Source organism: Rhopalosiphum maidis, chromosome 2 (assembly GCF_003676215.2).
Source record: "Rhopalosiphum maidis isolate BTI-1 chromosome 2, ASM367621v3, whole genome shotgun sequence".
NCBI lineage: Eukaryota > Metazoa > Arthropoda > Insecta > Hemiptera > Aphididae > Rhopalosiphum > Rhopalosiphum maidis.
The window spans coordinates 92,646,687-92,662,454 of NC_040878.1; the positions used below are offsets into that span (position 1 = coordinate 92,646,687).

The 15,768-nt window shown below is 27.1% G+C and overlaps 1 protein-coding gene and 2 pseudogenes across 1 annotated transcript; 1 reads left to right on the forward strand and 2 right to left on the reverse strand.

Annotated features, from left to right (window-relative positions):
- Positions 1-1,785: 1,785 nt before the first annotated feature.
- LOC113553916 (xaa-Pro aminopeptidase 3-like) lies at positions 1,786-4,369 on the reverse strand. Its single transcript, XM_026957496.1, has 8 exons — positions 4,116-4,369; positions 3,897-4,030; positions 3,524-3,824; positions 3,280-3,464; positions 2,841-3,144; positions 2,453-2,694; positions 2,249-2,369; positions 1,786-2,170 (listed from the first exon to the last, which is right to left on the reverse strand). Exons 1-8 carry the CDS (start codon positions 4,156-4,158, stop codon positions 2,004-2,006), a joined length of 1,497 nt encoding a protein of 498 aa, XP_026813297.1. The 5' UTR covers positions 4,159-4,369; the 3' UTR covers positions 1,786-2,003.
- A 281-nt stretch (positions 4,370-4,650) lies between these two features.
- On the forward strand, positions 4,651-10,130 carry LOC113553737 (annotated as a pseudogene).
- Positions 10,131-14,022: 3,892 nt separating this feature from the next.
- Positions 14,023-15,318, reverse strand: LOC113554124 (annotated as a pseudogene).
- Between the last annotated feature and the right edge of the window lie 450 nt (positions 15,319-15,768).

The window sequence follows — 15,768 nt, forward strand, 5'->3', positions numbered from 1 at the left end:
AGATACCCAAGTACAATCTTGTACCTATTTTTCTATGTCTTTTTAATAAGGCTTAAGACAAACTCGACAAATATGTAGTCATGCAGATATCCCTACTTTGATAGGCTGACTTTTTGTGGTCTTTTTTTTGAAGTATAAGATTTTTGATGGTGATATCATTACTTTTTGCTTCAGCATAGAGGGCGTTGTATTTATTCTGTCTAAAAATACTGCTGTAATGTTGTAATACTGAAGGGAGTATATCTGTCTAGAATTTTTTATTGTGTTAATAAAAAAAAAGAAACGCGAAATGGTAAAACTAATGAATCAACGTACGCCGACCTTTTTTAGATGTATACCTACTGGAGGTATATTCTAAACGGCGATTGAAATTCCCTCTTACCTTGATACAAGTGTTCACTTATTATTTTTATTTGCCATATAGTAAATTATTATTATTTTTTTTACTATTATTTCAAGCATTTAGAGCTGTGTTAATAATAAAAATGTAAATTTTAAAACTCTCCCATATAGAAACGGCTTCCTATTATGAGTTCTAATTTTTACATTATCCTATGCTATTCAAACTTAATTGATGTTTCAAATTTGTAAGTATATTTTAATAAACCATTGTATTCAAAATAATTTTTTGAGTACATCTAAATTTGCTCAACAATTTTAAATATTTAATTAAATTTAGTATTTTAGTTTATTTTCTTAAACACATTTAATTTTTTGATATTTTCTCTAAAAAAATGTATTATAATTGTATTTAAAATTACTTCTTTAAGTGCGATGTTCATTTTTCTATCTATGTAGTATCCAGCAGAGACACATAGTAATCTTTACTTTAGAAACTGTTTTCAAGCAAATAACACGGAAAATCAAGAATAATATGACAAATGACTTTTTGCAATTCTAAATTGATTATAACTCCAATAATTTTAAGTGAATCCATATAAAATATAATATAATATTATAAATTGCTTCATAGATTAGATTATACATTTCTGAAAAATATATTATATATGTATCAAACAAAGAATCTATAAAAGTCACAATGCAAGAATTACAATAATTTATATTATTATTTAATAATTTTAGGTTTCACCGTATTAATATATTATCATCAAATTAGTTTTTGTACAGGATGTAATTGTTCATTTCAATATACATCAAAATCTATTTAATAATAAATGAAGTGCATTAAATATATTCATCATATTCACATTAGCACCTTAAAACTTGTACTTGCTTTATAAAATTGTTATTCTTATTATGTATCCTATATCAAATATTAGCTATTAAATATATTTAATTTACAACTGTACTATGGACCTACCAAAATATAATTATTTGTTTATACTTAATAAATAAATATTTATAACTTAACATCAAAGCAGCAACATACTTGGACAGCTTTTGATCTTTGTATGTTAAATACTGCAAAGTATATGGTTATCATTATGCTGCATAAAAACCATTTAACATATATACAATTCACAAGTATAATGAAATACATTTTAAAATAACTGAATATATACATTTTTTTATCTTTGAATAGTTATTTATATTTTACATATTTGTGTTATGATGTGTTAGATAAAATATTAAGTAATATTTAGTAATTGACTATGATAAAGTGAAATTTTAAATGGTAAATCTAATAAAAATAATAATAAATAATATCTGAAGAAAACTGTACTGTTTAAAATATTTTTATTTTTCACAATAAAAATCTTAAACACAAGTAAATAATTTTTACACTTGTTGTATTTAACAGTTGTACAAATACATGTATTATCTATGATTAACAAGTACAACAAAATGTAAACACAATAAACATTAATACATTATACATAATATTATTTTCAACAGGGCACAGCCAACATTTACTTTAAAAATTCGTTCATAATTGTCATTAAATAAGTAGTAAAAAAAAAAAATAAAAGGACTTAAATATAATAAGGTATAACAACAACATAATATAAGCAACTAAAAATAATCAAACTCAACTTTAATCACTAGAGTTGCTTAGACATAATTTTTTCAATATCTACTATTTCTTTAGGGCAATCTTTACTTAACACCTCAATACTATTTTCAGTAATCAACACGTCATCTTCTATTCGTATACCCAATCCAAGGAATTCTTCATGAACTCTTACATTATTTTTACTTACATAAACACCTACAATAAATAATCGTAAACAGTTAAGTTAAACACTTTATGGAAGGTTTAAGAAAATATTAGAATATCAGAACTCACCTGGTTCCACTGTGATTATAAAACCCGGTTCTGTCTTAACACTTTTTTTTACTGTACCAATATCATGTACGTCCATTCCCAAATAATGACTAACATGATGAGGACACAATGCACGAGCCAACTAAAAATACCAATAATCTATTTTATTCCTGTATTTTACATTTTGTTGAAATAAAATAATTTATATCATTTTTAAATACTTACCATATTTAACTCTGAAGGATCAACATTTTTTTTAAATACATGGGCTGCTGCCAAGGCTTTTCCTAATTTAAAACACATGGCTTCATACAATGTATCTAATGATGGATGTTCTTGACACATGTCAATCAATTCTTTTTGAACACATAGAGTAGCTTCATATAAAGTCTTTTGAGCATCAGAAAACCATCCATTTGCTGGCCATGTCCGAGATATATCACTAGAGTATCCATGATATTCACAGCCTAATTAATCAAATATGGTTAATTAATGTTAATACCGTTAAAATTTAAATAAATTAACTATGGATATTAAAATTATAACTGTAACATAAACATTAAACATTATATGGTACATAATAAATTGTACATGAATATTAATTTAATCTTACCAGCATCTACAAGAATTAAATCTCCATCCTTAATTTTTTGTTTATTATCAATGTAATGCAAGGTATTAGCATTATTTCCAGTAGCAACCACTGGAGGATAAGCAAGATATTCAGCTCCACCCATTCGACATTCATAGTCTAATCTAGCATAGAGTTCATGTTCTGTAGACCCTGGTTTTGTTGACATCATTGCTTTGATAAACGCTTTAGAAGCTATTTGACAACTTTGTCGCATTAAACTTTGTTCGGCTAATGACTTATACAAGCGTAATTTGTGACAATGATCAACCAAACTATCATCCAACTGTAAAAAAAAATATTATGAAGTATAAAATTCAAAACACCCCATAGTTTGAACAAATAAATAATATTTAATTAAATAACAGAAAATAATAATAAAAGATAATGATCAGTTGTCAATTACCTAAGATAAACTCACATAAATTGAATTTTCTGCAGCAGCATTATTAACAGTCCTATCAACAATACTTTGTACTTTTTGTTTTTGATTGTACCATAGAACAGAATTATTATGACCTTTAAGTTCAGACATTATGAATTCTGAAAGCTGTGGTAATGTTTTGCCATCATCAACACCAAAAATTGATGGTGCACACTCAGCTTCTGCAAACAAAATATTCTAAACAGTTACATGAACTGTTAAGTATATTGCAATCACCTACTTGTACTAGGTCCATTCCACAATTCAGACTGAGGATCATAAGGCTTAAGGAATAGAGTTGATGTAAAGTTATCAACAGAATTACCACACAAAACCAAAGCACAGTCAGTTTCTTGGCATCCACTAAAATATAAAAAATCCGTATTTTGTCTAAACGGATATGGAATATGGTCAGACATATATTGCCTAACAGCTGACGGTATAACAATTACATGGTAAACATCTTTTCTTGTACTCAATACAGATTCTATTAACTTGCGCCTTCTAATTATAAATTCTTCTTTTTGTATACCGGGGACAAGCTGAAATATATAATTTATTTAAACTATATTTTATTAGGTTCATTTTATACAGTGGTTTCTTTAAATACTCACTTCACCCTTCATCACTAAATGGGGATGAGATTCGTCCGTGGGTTGACCACAAATCAACGGTGTTTTCACTATATTTTTTATACTCATCTGGTGTATACATCTACTACTATTTGACCAAAATTCTGTTAATTTCCCTGCATCAAAATGTCAAACACATTAAGTCCATAACATTTAATGAAAGCGATTTATAGAAAAAAAAAATCTATTAAATTATCTCACCTGCATAATTACTCAAACACAATAATCGGGTACGAGGATACATTTTTATTAAATTTAATAAATACAATACAATATTAAAAACCGCTTAGAATTGACAAATTCAGACATTCAGTAAAAATTTTGTAAGAAATTCTTTTAAAAAAATCATATTGGCAGGTAATAGTGTATCCAAACCAGCGAAAATATTATCGTAGAACACTGAAGTATTTTTTATCAACGGTTACCGTTTTGACCACCTTATGATTTTACAATTTGTTATAAATAACAAAAAAATGCTTCTTATATTATACTGGGCAGTAAAATAATACATATTCAAACATTTCAAACTAAATACTCAAAAAACAATTAACAATCCAATTCTTGAATGTGAATCAATAATTTTTTTTAAATTTAAAAAATTAACCTTTTATCATAAATTATTTATCTTTACCTTTATCCTACCCACGGTACCTTGATCCTACCACAGAATCCTACCATTGAATATAATAAGATAACACAATAATTATCATTTATTGATGAACTGGTAACTCTACCCAGGCAATACACGTGAGGTTCAAAATTTTTATTGGTTATATCATTTTATAGAAATGTACATTGATAACAAAATATTCAAAATAATAAATAGGTATTAATATTTAAATATTCTGTGTGTATCTTCGAACAACCAACAAGTAAGCGATAAGTATTGTTGTTACATAAATTATAGCATGTAATACATTTTTCAATGTATGGCTAAACCACGATTAAATATATACTTTTTTTTAGATATTTTTTAAATATAATATCTTAAATTTTGTTGCAGTTATAAACTAACAAAATTTCAACCAAGACTTTTAAGCATGGGGTCTGTTGCAGAATTCAAAAAATTATTCGAAAAATTTTTACAGGAAAATAAATGTCCTACTGGAGAAATAGTGAAAAAGAAATATTATTTTCCTGTTGATCAGTTAAAAGTGAGTATATTAAATAAAATTTATTCACTGAAAATTAATTATACCACTTCTAAATATTTTTGTAGACAATTTACACATCTATGCTTACAACTACTAATATACAATGGTCACAATTTCAACAATTATTAACAAATTATGTTGAATATTTGGACTTTTGTTATTACTCGTGGGAATGTTTTTCATCAATCGTACAACATTTAAATACAGACAAAACAAATGTATACATGTTTACAAATCTTTAGGATTTATTAAAATTCCCACTGAAAAAAAAGAAGATGACAAATTTTTATTTAAAAATAACAGTAGGTATATCGTATATATATATAAATATTGAAAAATAATTTAATTATACTTAATAAATTTCTGAATTTGTTTGATAGAACGTCCTCAATTCAAATATAATTTTGAACAATTGAAAACATGGGTTACGGTAGTTTGGGATGATATGAAACCTTTCATGTTATCAAATATTAAAATAAGACGAGAAATGTTAACATTGTTGATTGAAAAAATGTTAATGCACTTAAATAATCCGCTGGTAACTGCAGACTTTCTCATGGATTCATTGGATACTCGTATGTTTATATTTTTATACTATTTTTACTTTATTATATTATAGTGATAACAATTTGTTTGTTAATTTTATAGCTGGTCCCATTGCAATATTAGGCCTTCAAGGCATTTTTATTTTGGTCAAGGATTATAATTTGTAAGTAATACAGAAAATTATTTATTTTAAAATCAAAATATTTTCATATTTGTTTATATGAAATTTAAAATACATTTTACAAACTATAATTTTGTTAGTTCTTTAATGTATTTACTATTGATCATATACAGTCCATTGTTTAATAGATATATGAGCTATTTTTATTTTTAATGCATTTTATCCAAACTTCTAATAAAATATTGCCAATTTATTACAATGCCCATTTTGTTTTAAATTTTGAGCTGAGCAAAGAATATTATTCATTTTATAATGATGTGTTTGGTTTTTATCTTGTATATGTACACATTAACTAGCTTTAATATTCAACTTAAAAAAAGTTTATTTTTTGGGGGAGGGGGATGAAAAAAATATTCATAAATATCATATTATTCATTTGTAGGTAATTTATTTTTTGTTCCTGATATTTCGGGAGGAGGTTAAGCACCCAAACCCCGCCTGTTCATCTGTGATGGTGGTGTTGAATAGAAAATTGAATTAAGTTTGAACTTAACATTTTTGATTTATTTTAAGATATCATCTATATCTTTATATTATTAGACACCTAATGTACCAACTATAGCAGAATGGTGTTCACTCGCCTACCTTTTTTAATTTATAATTCTTTACTATGAAAGAATGCTAAAATAAAAGTAATCTCAATTTTGAAATAATATAACAAAAAGTTAAACCATTTATTATATTTTTATTTATTTTTTTTGTTATAATTGTTTCTAAATAGAGAATGTCCAAATATTTATGGGAAGCTTTACAACTTTTTTACAACAGATATGTTTAATTATCGATATAAAACCAGATTATTTTATTTGGCTGATATATTTCTTCGTTCAACGTAAGTAATATTATACCTAAACATTTTAACTAAACTAAGTTTTTTTACATTGGTAAATAGTAACAACAAAAGTATGTAAACGTTACTATTTAAAGATAAAAATATTGTGAAAAAAATGATGTAAAAACACAGATAATTTTTTATCTTTACGTTTTACAATAGATCAATTTATTTTCATATTGAAGTTAATAACCTAAAGTTGGTTTACCTTAATCTAAATTTGGTATATTGTATTGTTATATGTTTGTAAAATAAAGACAAAACATGCATGTGTAGTGTTCTCTTTAAGAATTAACTAATGCGATTTTAATATAAATAAATTACATACTATTAATCCTAATATTTAATTATTTTTATATTTGTTTTTACATTCAATTTACAAGTTGCAATATCAACAAAATAAAGTAAAATTTATGGTATTCGTTTAGTATGCATGACCTACCGGATCTATAATTAAATAACAAATAATTGAAAAACAGTCATATTAAAAATCATAAAATTAAGTTATTTTATTATTACAGATTACATTCAATATCAGTCAACAAAATATCAGTGTAAAAAAATGTCATAAAATTTAAATTATGTTTAACAATACACTTTTTGTACATCACCTTAAAATTTTAATAAAATTGTATCTTGCCTGTTAATAGATCGGTACCATGCCTCAATTAAAAGACGTGGCAACATTTTTGCTGATGTTCCATTCATTTTTTGTAGGATTTTAGTTTTTAATATTCCCCATGAACATTCAATTGCTTATGTGTGAGCTCCAGTAGTTGGATCAACAAAATTTTTTGAATGGTTTACTGTTCTATGATCATAGCCTCTATTTTTTAAACAAGAATATGCTCTCCATTCTTCTGATATAATAATAGAACCCGGTAATATTTCTTTTCAATAATTGGAATTAAAGTTTCTCTGTTACGTTTTTCTACAACAAAAAACCTTCGTTCCAAATTATCTCTAATTTCGCTACATAATTCAAATACCCGAGGTCCTTCTAGTCTGTGACCATAATTTCTGCTTGATGTAGGCGAATTAACTAGATTTATTTGATTTTTTTGATCACTGTCAGAATTGGAGTCTGCCGAGTTATCTTGTACTTGGTCATGACGCCAATTACCTAGCAACAGTCTTCCTCGGTTATACTTTCTTTTCCCTCTCAATAATGATTCATCAATTTGTATCTTTATATTTTGTATTCCCATTTTTTGACGTTTTTCACCCATAGCTAATAGTTTATTTTTAATGTAAATCTTTGTTTCACCATGACATTTATAGCATAAATTAATTTCGTCATTCTGTGGTAATAGTTTATTTTTTATAAAAATTCTAACACAATTTTTTCAAAAGAAATAATCGCATACAATTCAACTGCTAACATTTTAAAATTTTAAACACACGCGATTTAAGATTAATGCCTGAACATATACTGACAATATTGTTGATTAAATGAAAAATCTATTGGTAAAAACCACTTAAATAGTTATATAATATTAATAAAATAAAATTATACAGATAAGCAAGCATAGGTTGTCCATACCTATAATAATAGTATAAATAATCGTTTTGGTAGATCACTTATTAAACCCGGTAATACAGGTAGGTCACATACTAAACAAATACCAAATTTATGCAAAAGATTGCAGATTTTATTTTTTGAATTGTACCATTTTTATAAAGTATTAAAATAACTTATTATTTAATGCATTTGTATATTATTCTTTATTATCTAATTTCAGTTTTATTTTTATGTATTTATTATAGTCATTTACCCGAACTGCTGGTTGCTGCATTTGTCAAACGCATGGCTAGACTTTCATTGATTGCACCACCAACTGACATACAAATTATGGCAGCATTTATAGGAAATTTACTAATTAGACACCCACCGTTAAAAGTATTGATCCAAAGCGATTCTGTTGGTAATTTTGCACATTTAAAAGTACAATATATATTTCTTATTTAATAATAATAAAATTTTGTGTTTTAGTTGGTTCTGATCCTTATATTTTTGAAGAAAAAGATCCACTAAAATCAAATGCACTAAACAGCTCATTATGGGAACTTGTCTCTTTAAAACAACACATTCTACCAAAAGTGGGAAAATCTGTAAACTTTTTATTTAAAAAATTGCCACAAGTTGAATGGGACATGAGTGAATTATTAGATGACTCTTATGAAAGTGTAAGTAAAAACTAACTCTAAAGTATGTGATAACATTGTTAACTATACGAGATGTTTGTTTTTTAACACATTCGCTGTGGCTCAATTTTGTATACTCATACCCGGGTGCTGGTCTAATTTCCCAGTTTTTTTTTATGACGCTTATTGGAGTTTGAAAATTTGAGATACAGGAATTGCACATACATCATACATATTATAGAGTAATATACTATGAACAACAATGACGAAAAAAAAAATTCAAATGCAACGCTGATCAAATTAAAAGTAATTGAAAATAAATGAATAAATGACGCCTGAAGGCGTCATCCTGCAGCGAACGTGTTAAAAATTAATCTTGTCCCACAAAAAAAGTATAAGTATATTATACACACAATATTGTAGAACATATAAGAGGATGTTAGCATAATATTTGTTATCTCTCTCTAATCCACACGCAACATAGCAAATGCCAAATTGTACGTTCACAATAATGACTATACTCTGTCCTGACTAAAAGCGCACTGCCTTGGCAGCGGCAACGCTGTCTGTGGAGGGAATGCATGCGCGAGTTTCGACCTGTTTTTGTCGGCCGCCCGGTGCGCTCTTAGTCTGGACATAGTATATAACCATATGAATTTCTCAAATTAAAGTGAAATGACCTTTTAGAAAATTTAAACTTAAGAACATTATCTAGGACATCTCATAAGCTTTTTATTTTATTTTAAAGCAAGTTATGAATACCTGACAACTTAAGTTATACAATGTATACACTTTATTATTAAATTATAATTTGTAAATTTTACTATTTAAACAGTCTAATTTTAACAAATATATATTTATTTACTTTTTTTGTTTTATAATAGATTATTGATGAAGAATACAAGACGGACTTTCAAAAAGTGAGCTTAACATATGAAAAACCTGTTTCATTTTCTGTTCCACTATCCAATCATATGGATGATTTATGGACTTTAGATGATTAAATTAAACTATGTTATTTTGATGCGTGTATATTATTAAATATATGTTATAATTTTTCATAAAACTGTACCAATTAAGTTTCTTCACCACAGAGCTTAATTCAGAACGACTATTACCAAAAAAATAAATTTTACTGTATACAATTTTTGGAGGGTTTGAGGCAAACATGTAGTAATATTGATTTCGAGCAGACTTCGAAAAAAAACTTATCTATTTTCAGAATAACAACCATATGACAAGACCCAGTGGTATACTAGTATGTTATAAATAAAATTCTTACATAGTAGGGGTAAACTGTCATGTAAGTGGACAGTGGAATATTCCTGATGTAAAAATGTAAAATAACAATATCTTAATCATTATAAATAATTTTTCAAAGTGAGTTAAATTTACTTTTCATTAAAAATTTAAAAATAATTACATTTGTCTGGATTATTTCTTAAATCCTCAAAATATGTCAAAAAGTGTCCTCTCAAGAAACTTGGTCAATAAAAGGATGTACCTAATAATGCCTGTCTTCGAAAAATTAATTCTATTAACTAAAAATACAAAAACTACTAGCTGTAGATACTAGTTGTACACTTCCATAACCATTGTATGTACATTCATTATTAAGTTCCTTTTAATTCACAAGTGTATTCTTAGGACTAAATTAAATTTAAATACTATTCTATAAGTTTATATTATAGTTGTGTACCAGAATCTACATTCAACCTCGCATAGTGTATTAGTGTATCGATATTCGATACAATTATTGCCGTACACTCGACAGCCGACACTCGTTTCTATAATATATCTATTTTCATTCTGACGTCATCGCACCATTCGACGGACGTGTGTACACTATAATTACGATGACGCAGCAGTACCGCACAGTGACACACGTGTACCAAGTCTAAATTTTGATTTCTACATTTAGTCAGAGTATAATTTACTTATATTACTCAATGCAATTAGTTTACAAATAATAGACTCCTATGTCCAACTTGATAAACAATTTATTTTGATTAAAGTACAAACAATACAATTTTATACCATGCGAAAAGCATTTATCTTAAAAAAAACATAAGAACCCTGTATATTACATACCTTAGACTTTATATCAAATTTCAAAATAAAAACAATGTGCGTTAATGTTCATAATACACTATCCTAGTATCGGCTTAAATCATGTAACAGATGTATGATCTAAGGCAGATTCATTATCGTATGGAAGCATTCAGTAGCATGGCTTTGAACCCACAGTGTCACACTGCCACCCGTTAGCATAGGCCATAGACCGTTGATTATAAATATTCTACAAAAAAAAAATATGAATCATGAGAAATAATTTAGTACCTTTTTACTAGTTTTGTAGTATTTAGTGGCTTATCCAGGGGGTAAGTTAGGTGGTTGTTAATTCCCTCCCGCAAAAGTTGTACCTATATCAATTATGTACAAATTAAGTGAAATAAAAAAATAATAGCAAATAATAACAAATAATAGCTGAACTACTAATAATTAGCGTGCATTGTTGACTACATTGTATTGAATAAAATAATTTTTAGACAAAATGTATTCCCAGTGGCGGATTAACCACTAAGCTTAGGGCGGCAAATTTGTTATTTTATTTTTATTCTCAAAAATGAACCAAAAAAAAAAAAAATTGAACCATTACTGTTTATTACTCCCGGGGCGCCTATACCCAATTGGCGATCACCCATTACTCTTCGACGTTAGCCCATTTAAATTACGATCCTTGGATAGTATTAAAAAAAAAAGGGGGCTGTAAACACTGAGTGTGCCTCAGAGCGCCGTGAACCCATGAAGATTAATCCGCCACTGTGTATTCTATGGAGATCGTTTAAATTAAATGCTCACTGCCCAGCGGTCACCACTAAAGTGTAAACACGTCAAAAATATAACTACCTACCTATTGAATTTAAGGCATGGTAATTCATATAGTATATACAACTATATACATGTACCTAATAAATATATGATATTATATATAATATGTATTTGTATACAATTAATTATTAAAAATAAATATATACAAAGTGATTTTTTAAGCATGCTATTTATAAATAAAAACGTTGTTTTTCAACAACTCGAAACTGTGTAAAAATCAGAATTTGAATATATATACATTATTTAAGCATAATAATGGGGTGAGCATGCTTAAAAAATCACCTTGTACATTATACAGCAATACTGCAGTGTAGACTTAATTTCAAATCTATTCTGTGGCAGTACTGCCACTATACACTGACCCCTACTAACACGCATTACATGATCCAGAATCAAGATTAAATATATTTAGGTATGGCTATATCGATAACTTACAATTGCCAATTTTTGACTATTAGAGTATTTTCGAAATTCGATAGCATTTTTCACAATATTTTCAACGCCGGATAGGTAATTTATCAGATCACCCTACCGAGTTTTCACAATAATTCCCAAAGTTTTGATTACAGCTATTGATATTGTACGATTTAATAATTCGATTCGAATATTTTTTCTGCTAATGTTTGTACCTACTAAATAGTAATTAATCAGTATCATAAAATAACAAGATCACCACTAAACAAGTGTAACCGGTCCACCGAAATCTTTTCAGCACCTAGCTTTCTAACCTAATCTGGGCCTGAGCCCTGAATATTATCCACATTAGGTTACTATTTTTATTTTATGTAAATTATTTTCATTTATAATTGTTAATTTATTTATCATGTTCTATGATGCGGGTGCGGCGCGACTATATTATGAATGAATATTATAATAATATCATTTTTTCAGACGAATTCTCATACGGCATTGTTGATTTTGATTATTATCGTAAATCTAGGAATTTAAATTTCGTCGCGAAAAATGCGATAATGGATCAGTATCCACACACTAATGTTCATTTACTTTTCACACATTAACATAGCCTAAATGTACATGTAATATGAAATGCCTAAACACTAATCCTTAAAATATGGTATGCTTCAGCCCCCTTAATATAGTACATATACTTATCTATAGTCTGTACTTCTGCAGTAATTATGTTGATCGCGGAACGACTGTTACGGTGTTATGATTTGTGTTTACGTTTTACTATGTACATTCTATAACAGAAGATTTAATACCTTCAATCTTCAATAATAACATTTTAGATAGATGAACTTAACTGTTAAGAAACTAGTTTTACTTATGAATAATGCTAAATCACAAAATCAGTGTCATAACTCATATTCCATATATGTGACATAAACAGTAAATACTATAAATGCAGATTTAACTCTACTAAATACGTATTGCATTTTAAGAGAATTTATTATTATTAATTAATTTAAATGATAAATAACATTAGCCTTGATTTTTTAATTGGTTTTGTTCAAAATCAAAATAGAAGTTCACTACTCCACTAGTATCTTAGATCATATTAATAAAATATTATATCCATACTTGATATTTCATAAGAAAAGTTGTTGCCTGTATTAGTGACGTCTCTTTTTTAGGTGTTCGATGTGGGCATGCGCGAAATTACTTATTAGATGTTTATCTTTTGGTTTACAATCTGTCAGCTAGTTATTGTGTTATATAGTATCTCAGAATTTTAGATCATACTATATACTATACTACAAAATTATACAAAACTGATTTTATTCAAAAATCAATACCTAGTTATTTTGTACTAATTGTATAATTTTTTATTATTAAGACTAACGATTGACGACCGTACCTATTATTTTATTTGTATTTAATTTTATACTCGCTAATAAACAAAATAAAGCAATTGTTATGTTAAAAAAAAATATTTAAGATTTGAAGGAAAATAAATACATAACACATTTTTCCTATAAAAAATAATAAATGATCTAAAGCTGTTTCATTGAATAACTGTCAAATATTTAGTGATTATCCAGATAAACCATAAACATATAAATGTATAATGAGTAACTTTGCGCAGATGCACATTGAGCACCTAATAAAGACATCCGTCGCTCAATTAACAACAAAAAAATACGCCCTTGCTCCTTCAACCATTCATCAAATATGATTTAAAACTACTATAATAAACCATATGTTACCAAATAACCATATTATTAATTATAAACTAATATGACACAATGACCTGGTATAAAAGATAACTATATCTTCTATACTGTTGTTATAAAGAAAAAAATTATTTTAATAATTTTCATTTATTTTATGTGAGGTACACTGAAAATACAAAACATTATCTTAAACGTTAATAATAGTAATTTTTTATACAAAAAAAAGCAAACCTTAGAATTTAAAGTGCCCTATATTAAAGTATCACCAACTTAACTCTCATAAAAAAGCAGCTTAAGATATTGTCGGATAAACAATCAAAAAAAAATAATAAATAAATAAAAATACACTTGCATTCAATACTATTTGATATGATTCATGAAAATTCTCAATAATGCAACTAGTTTCTATATTACTCTTTTAGCTTAACCAAACAATATCTTTTAGTGTTCTAAAATTCAATTTAATTATGTGGAAAAGGTTACAATTATTTTAATCTAAAATAAAAAAAACAATATAGGAATCAAATAAAAGTAAATATAATACGTTTGAAAGACGGCAATGGTCACATGTTGTGATATTTAATGGTAATGCACGTATGATAAAAACTTAAATGATACAAACAAAAAACTGTTATTTTCTTAAAAATGTACAACCATAAGTATCAAACAGTTTATGTTAAACCATTGTTATATAAATAAATAAATAAATAGGACTTGATACTTCATTATAGGGATTAGAGTTACCTTTATGTCATAACTCAAATGACATTTGATGGGCTAAACTTTAGCAGATTGAGTTAATGCAGCCATAAAACGTTGTAACTACTGCGGTCAGATTTGATATGCTGTACTTGGTGCATAGTAAGTGAACATTTACTCAAAAATTGTGCATCACAAATAACACAAACATACTGATATTTTAATGGCTCGTTGTTTTTGGGAGTATATTTTGGTAAACTATGAGTAGAGCTTGATGAATGATCGTCTGAAGAAATCTGAGATAAGTCATTAGTTTTTCCATTCAGTTTTTATGGTTAATGTCGCCTGATTGTCATGAGGTGAATTAGGAATAACAGTTTTTGTACTACTTGGAATGTCTTGAACTTGCACAGTATTGCAACCAATTGGTTTTGGTTTAGATTTTGTTTTTGACTCCTCTACACTTTCATCACTACTAATAAGATTTTCAGCAGCTTCTTTCTTTATTGTCTTTACATTTGTTTTTTCTGAACTTAATGAACCAGAGTCTGATGAAGATTTTGAAACAGTAACAACTACCCTAGTGTTTTTGTAACATCTAAATAACATAATAACAATATATCAATTATTATTTTATCTTACACCAATTTATAACTATAGTGAAACTTCTAAACAACGGTCACCGAAGGGACCATTAAATAATGACTATTTAGAGATGACCGTCCTATAGAGGTGACAATACATGATATAACACTTGATGGGACCAAAAAACCTAACCATTACATAGAGGTGACCGTTAACAGAAGTCTTACTGTATAAGACATTGTACCTTTTCTTGTTTTACGAGTGTTCAAAGTTTCCAAATCCATAAGTTGTGCAGCACTTAAACGTTCATTAATTTTTTTCTTTGTCTTAGCTTTCTTTAATTTGTATTTTTTATAAACATCATTATAAGTGTTTAGCTTATAATTTGTTTCAGTTGTATGACATAATAATGTATTAAAATGCATTCGATAGTTTAACCATGTTTTAAAAACTTTTATAACAACCTCGACATACCACTTGTGCATCATCATCAAAGTAATAAAAACATACTCTTTCGCATATCTAAATTACAAAACCAATTTTAGACACATATAAGACTAAATATAGCATTAACATTTAACAACAAATTATCATACTTACATTGAAATCGTTTCATCATCTGCAGGCCTAAAAAAAATTATTTATGATTACTTTTAAAACCATTGAATTGAGTTTAAAAAAAATT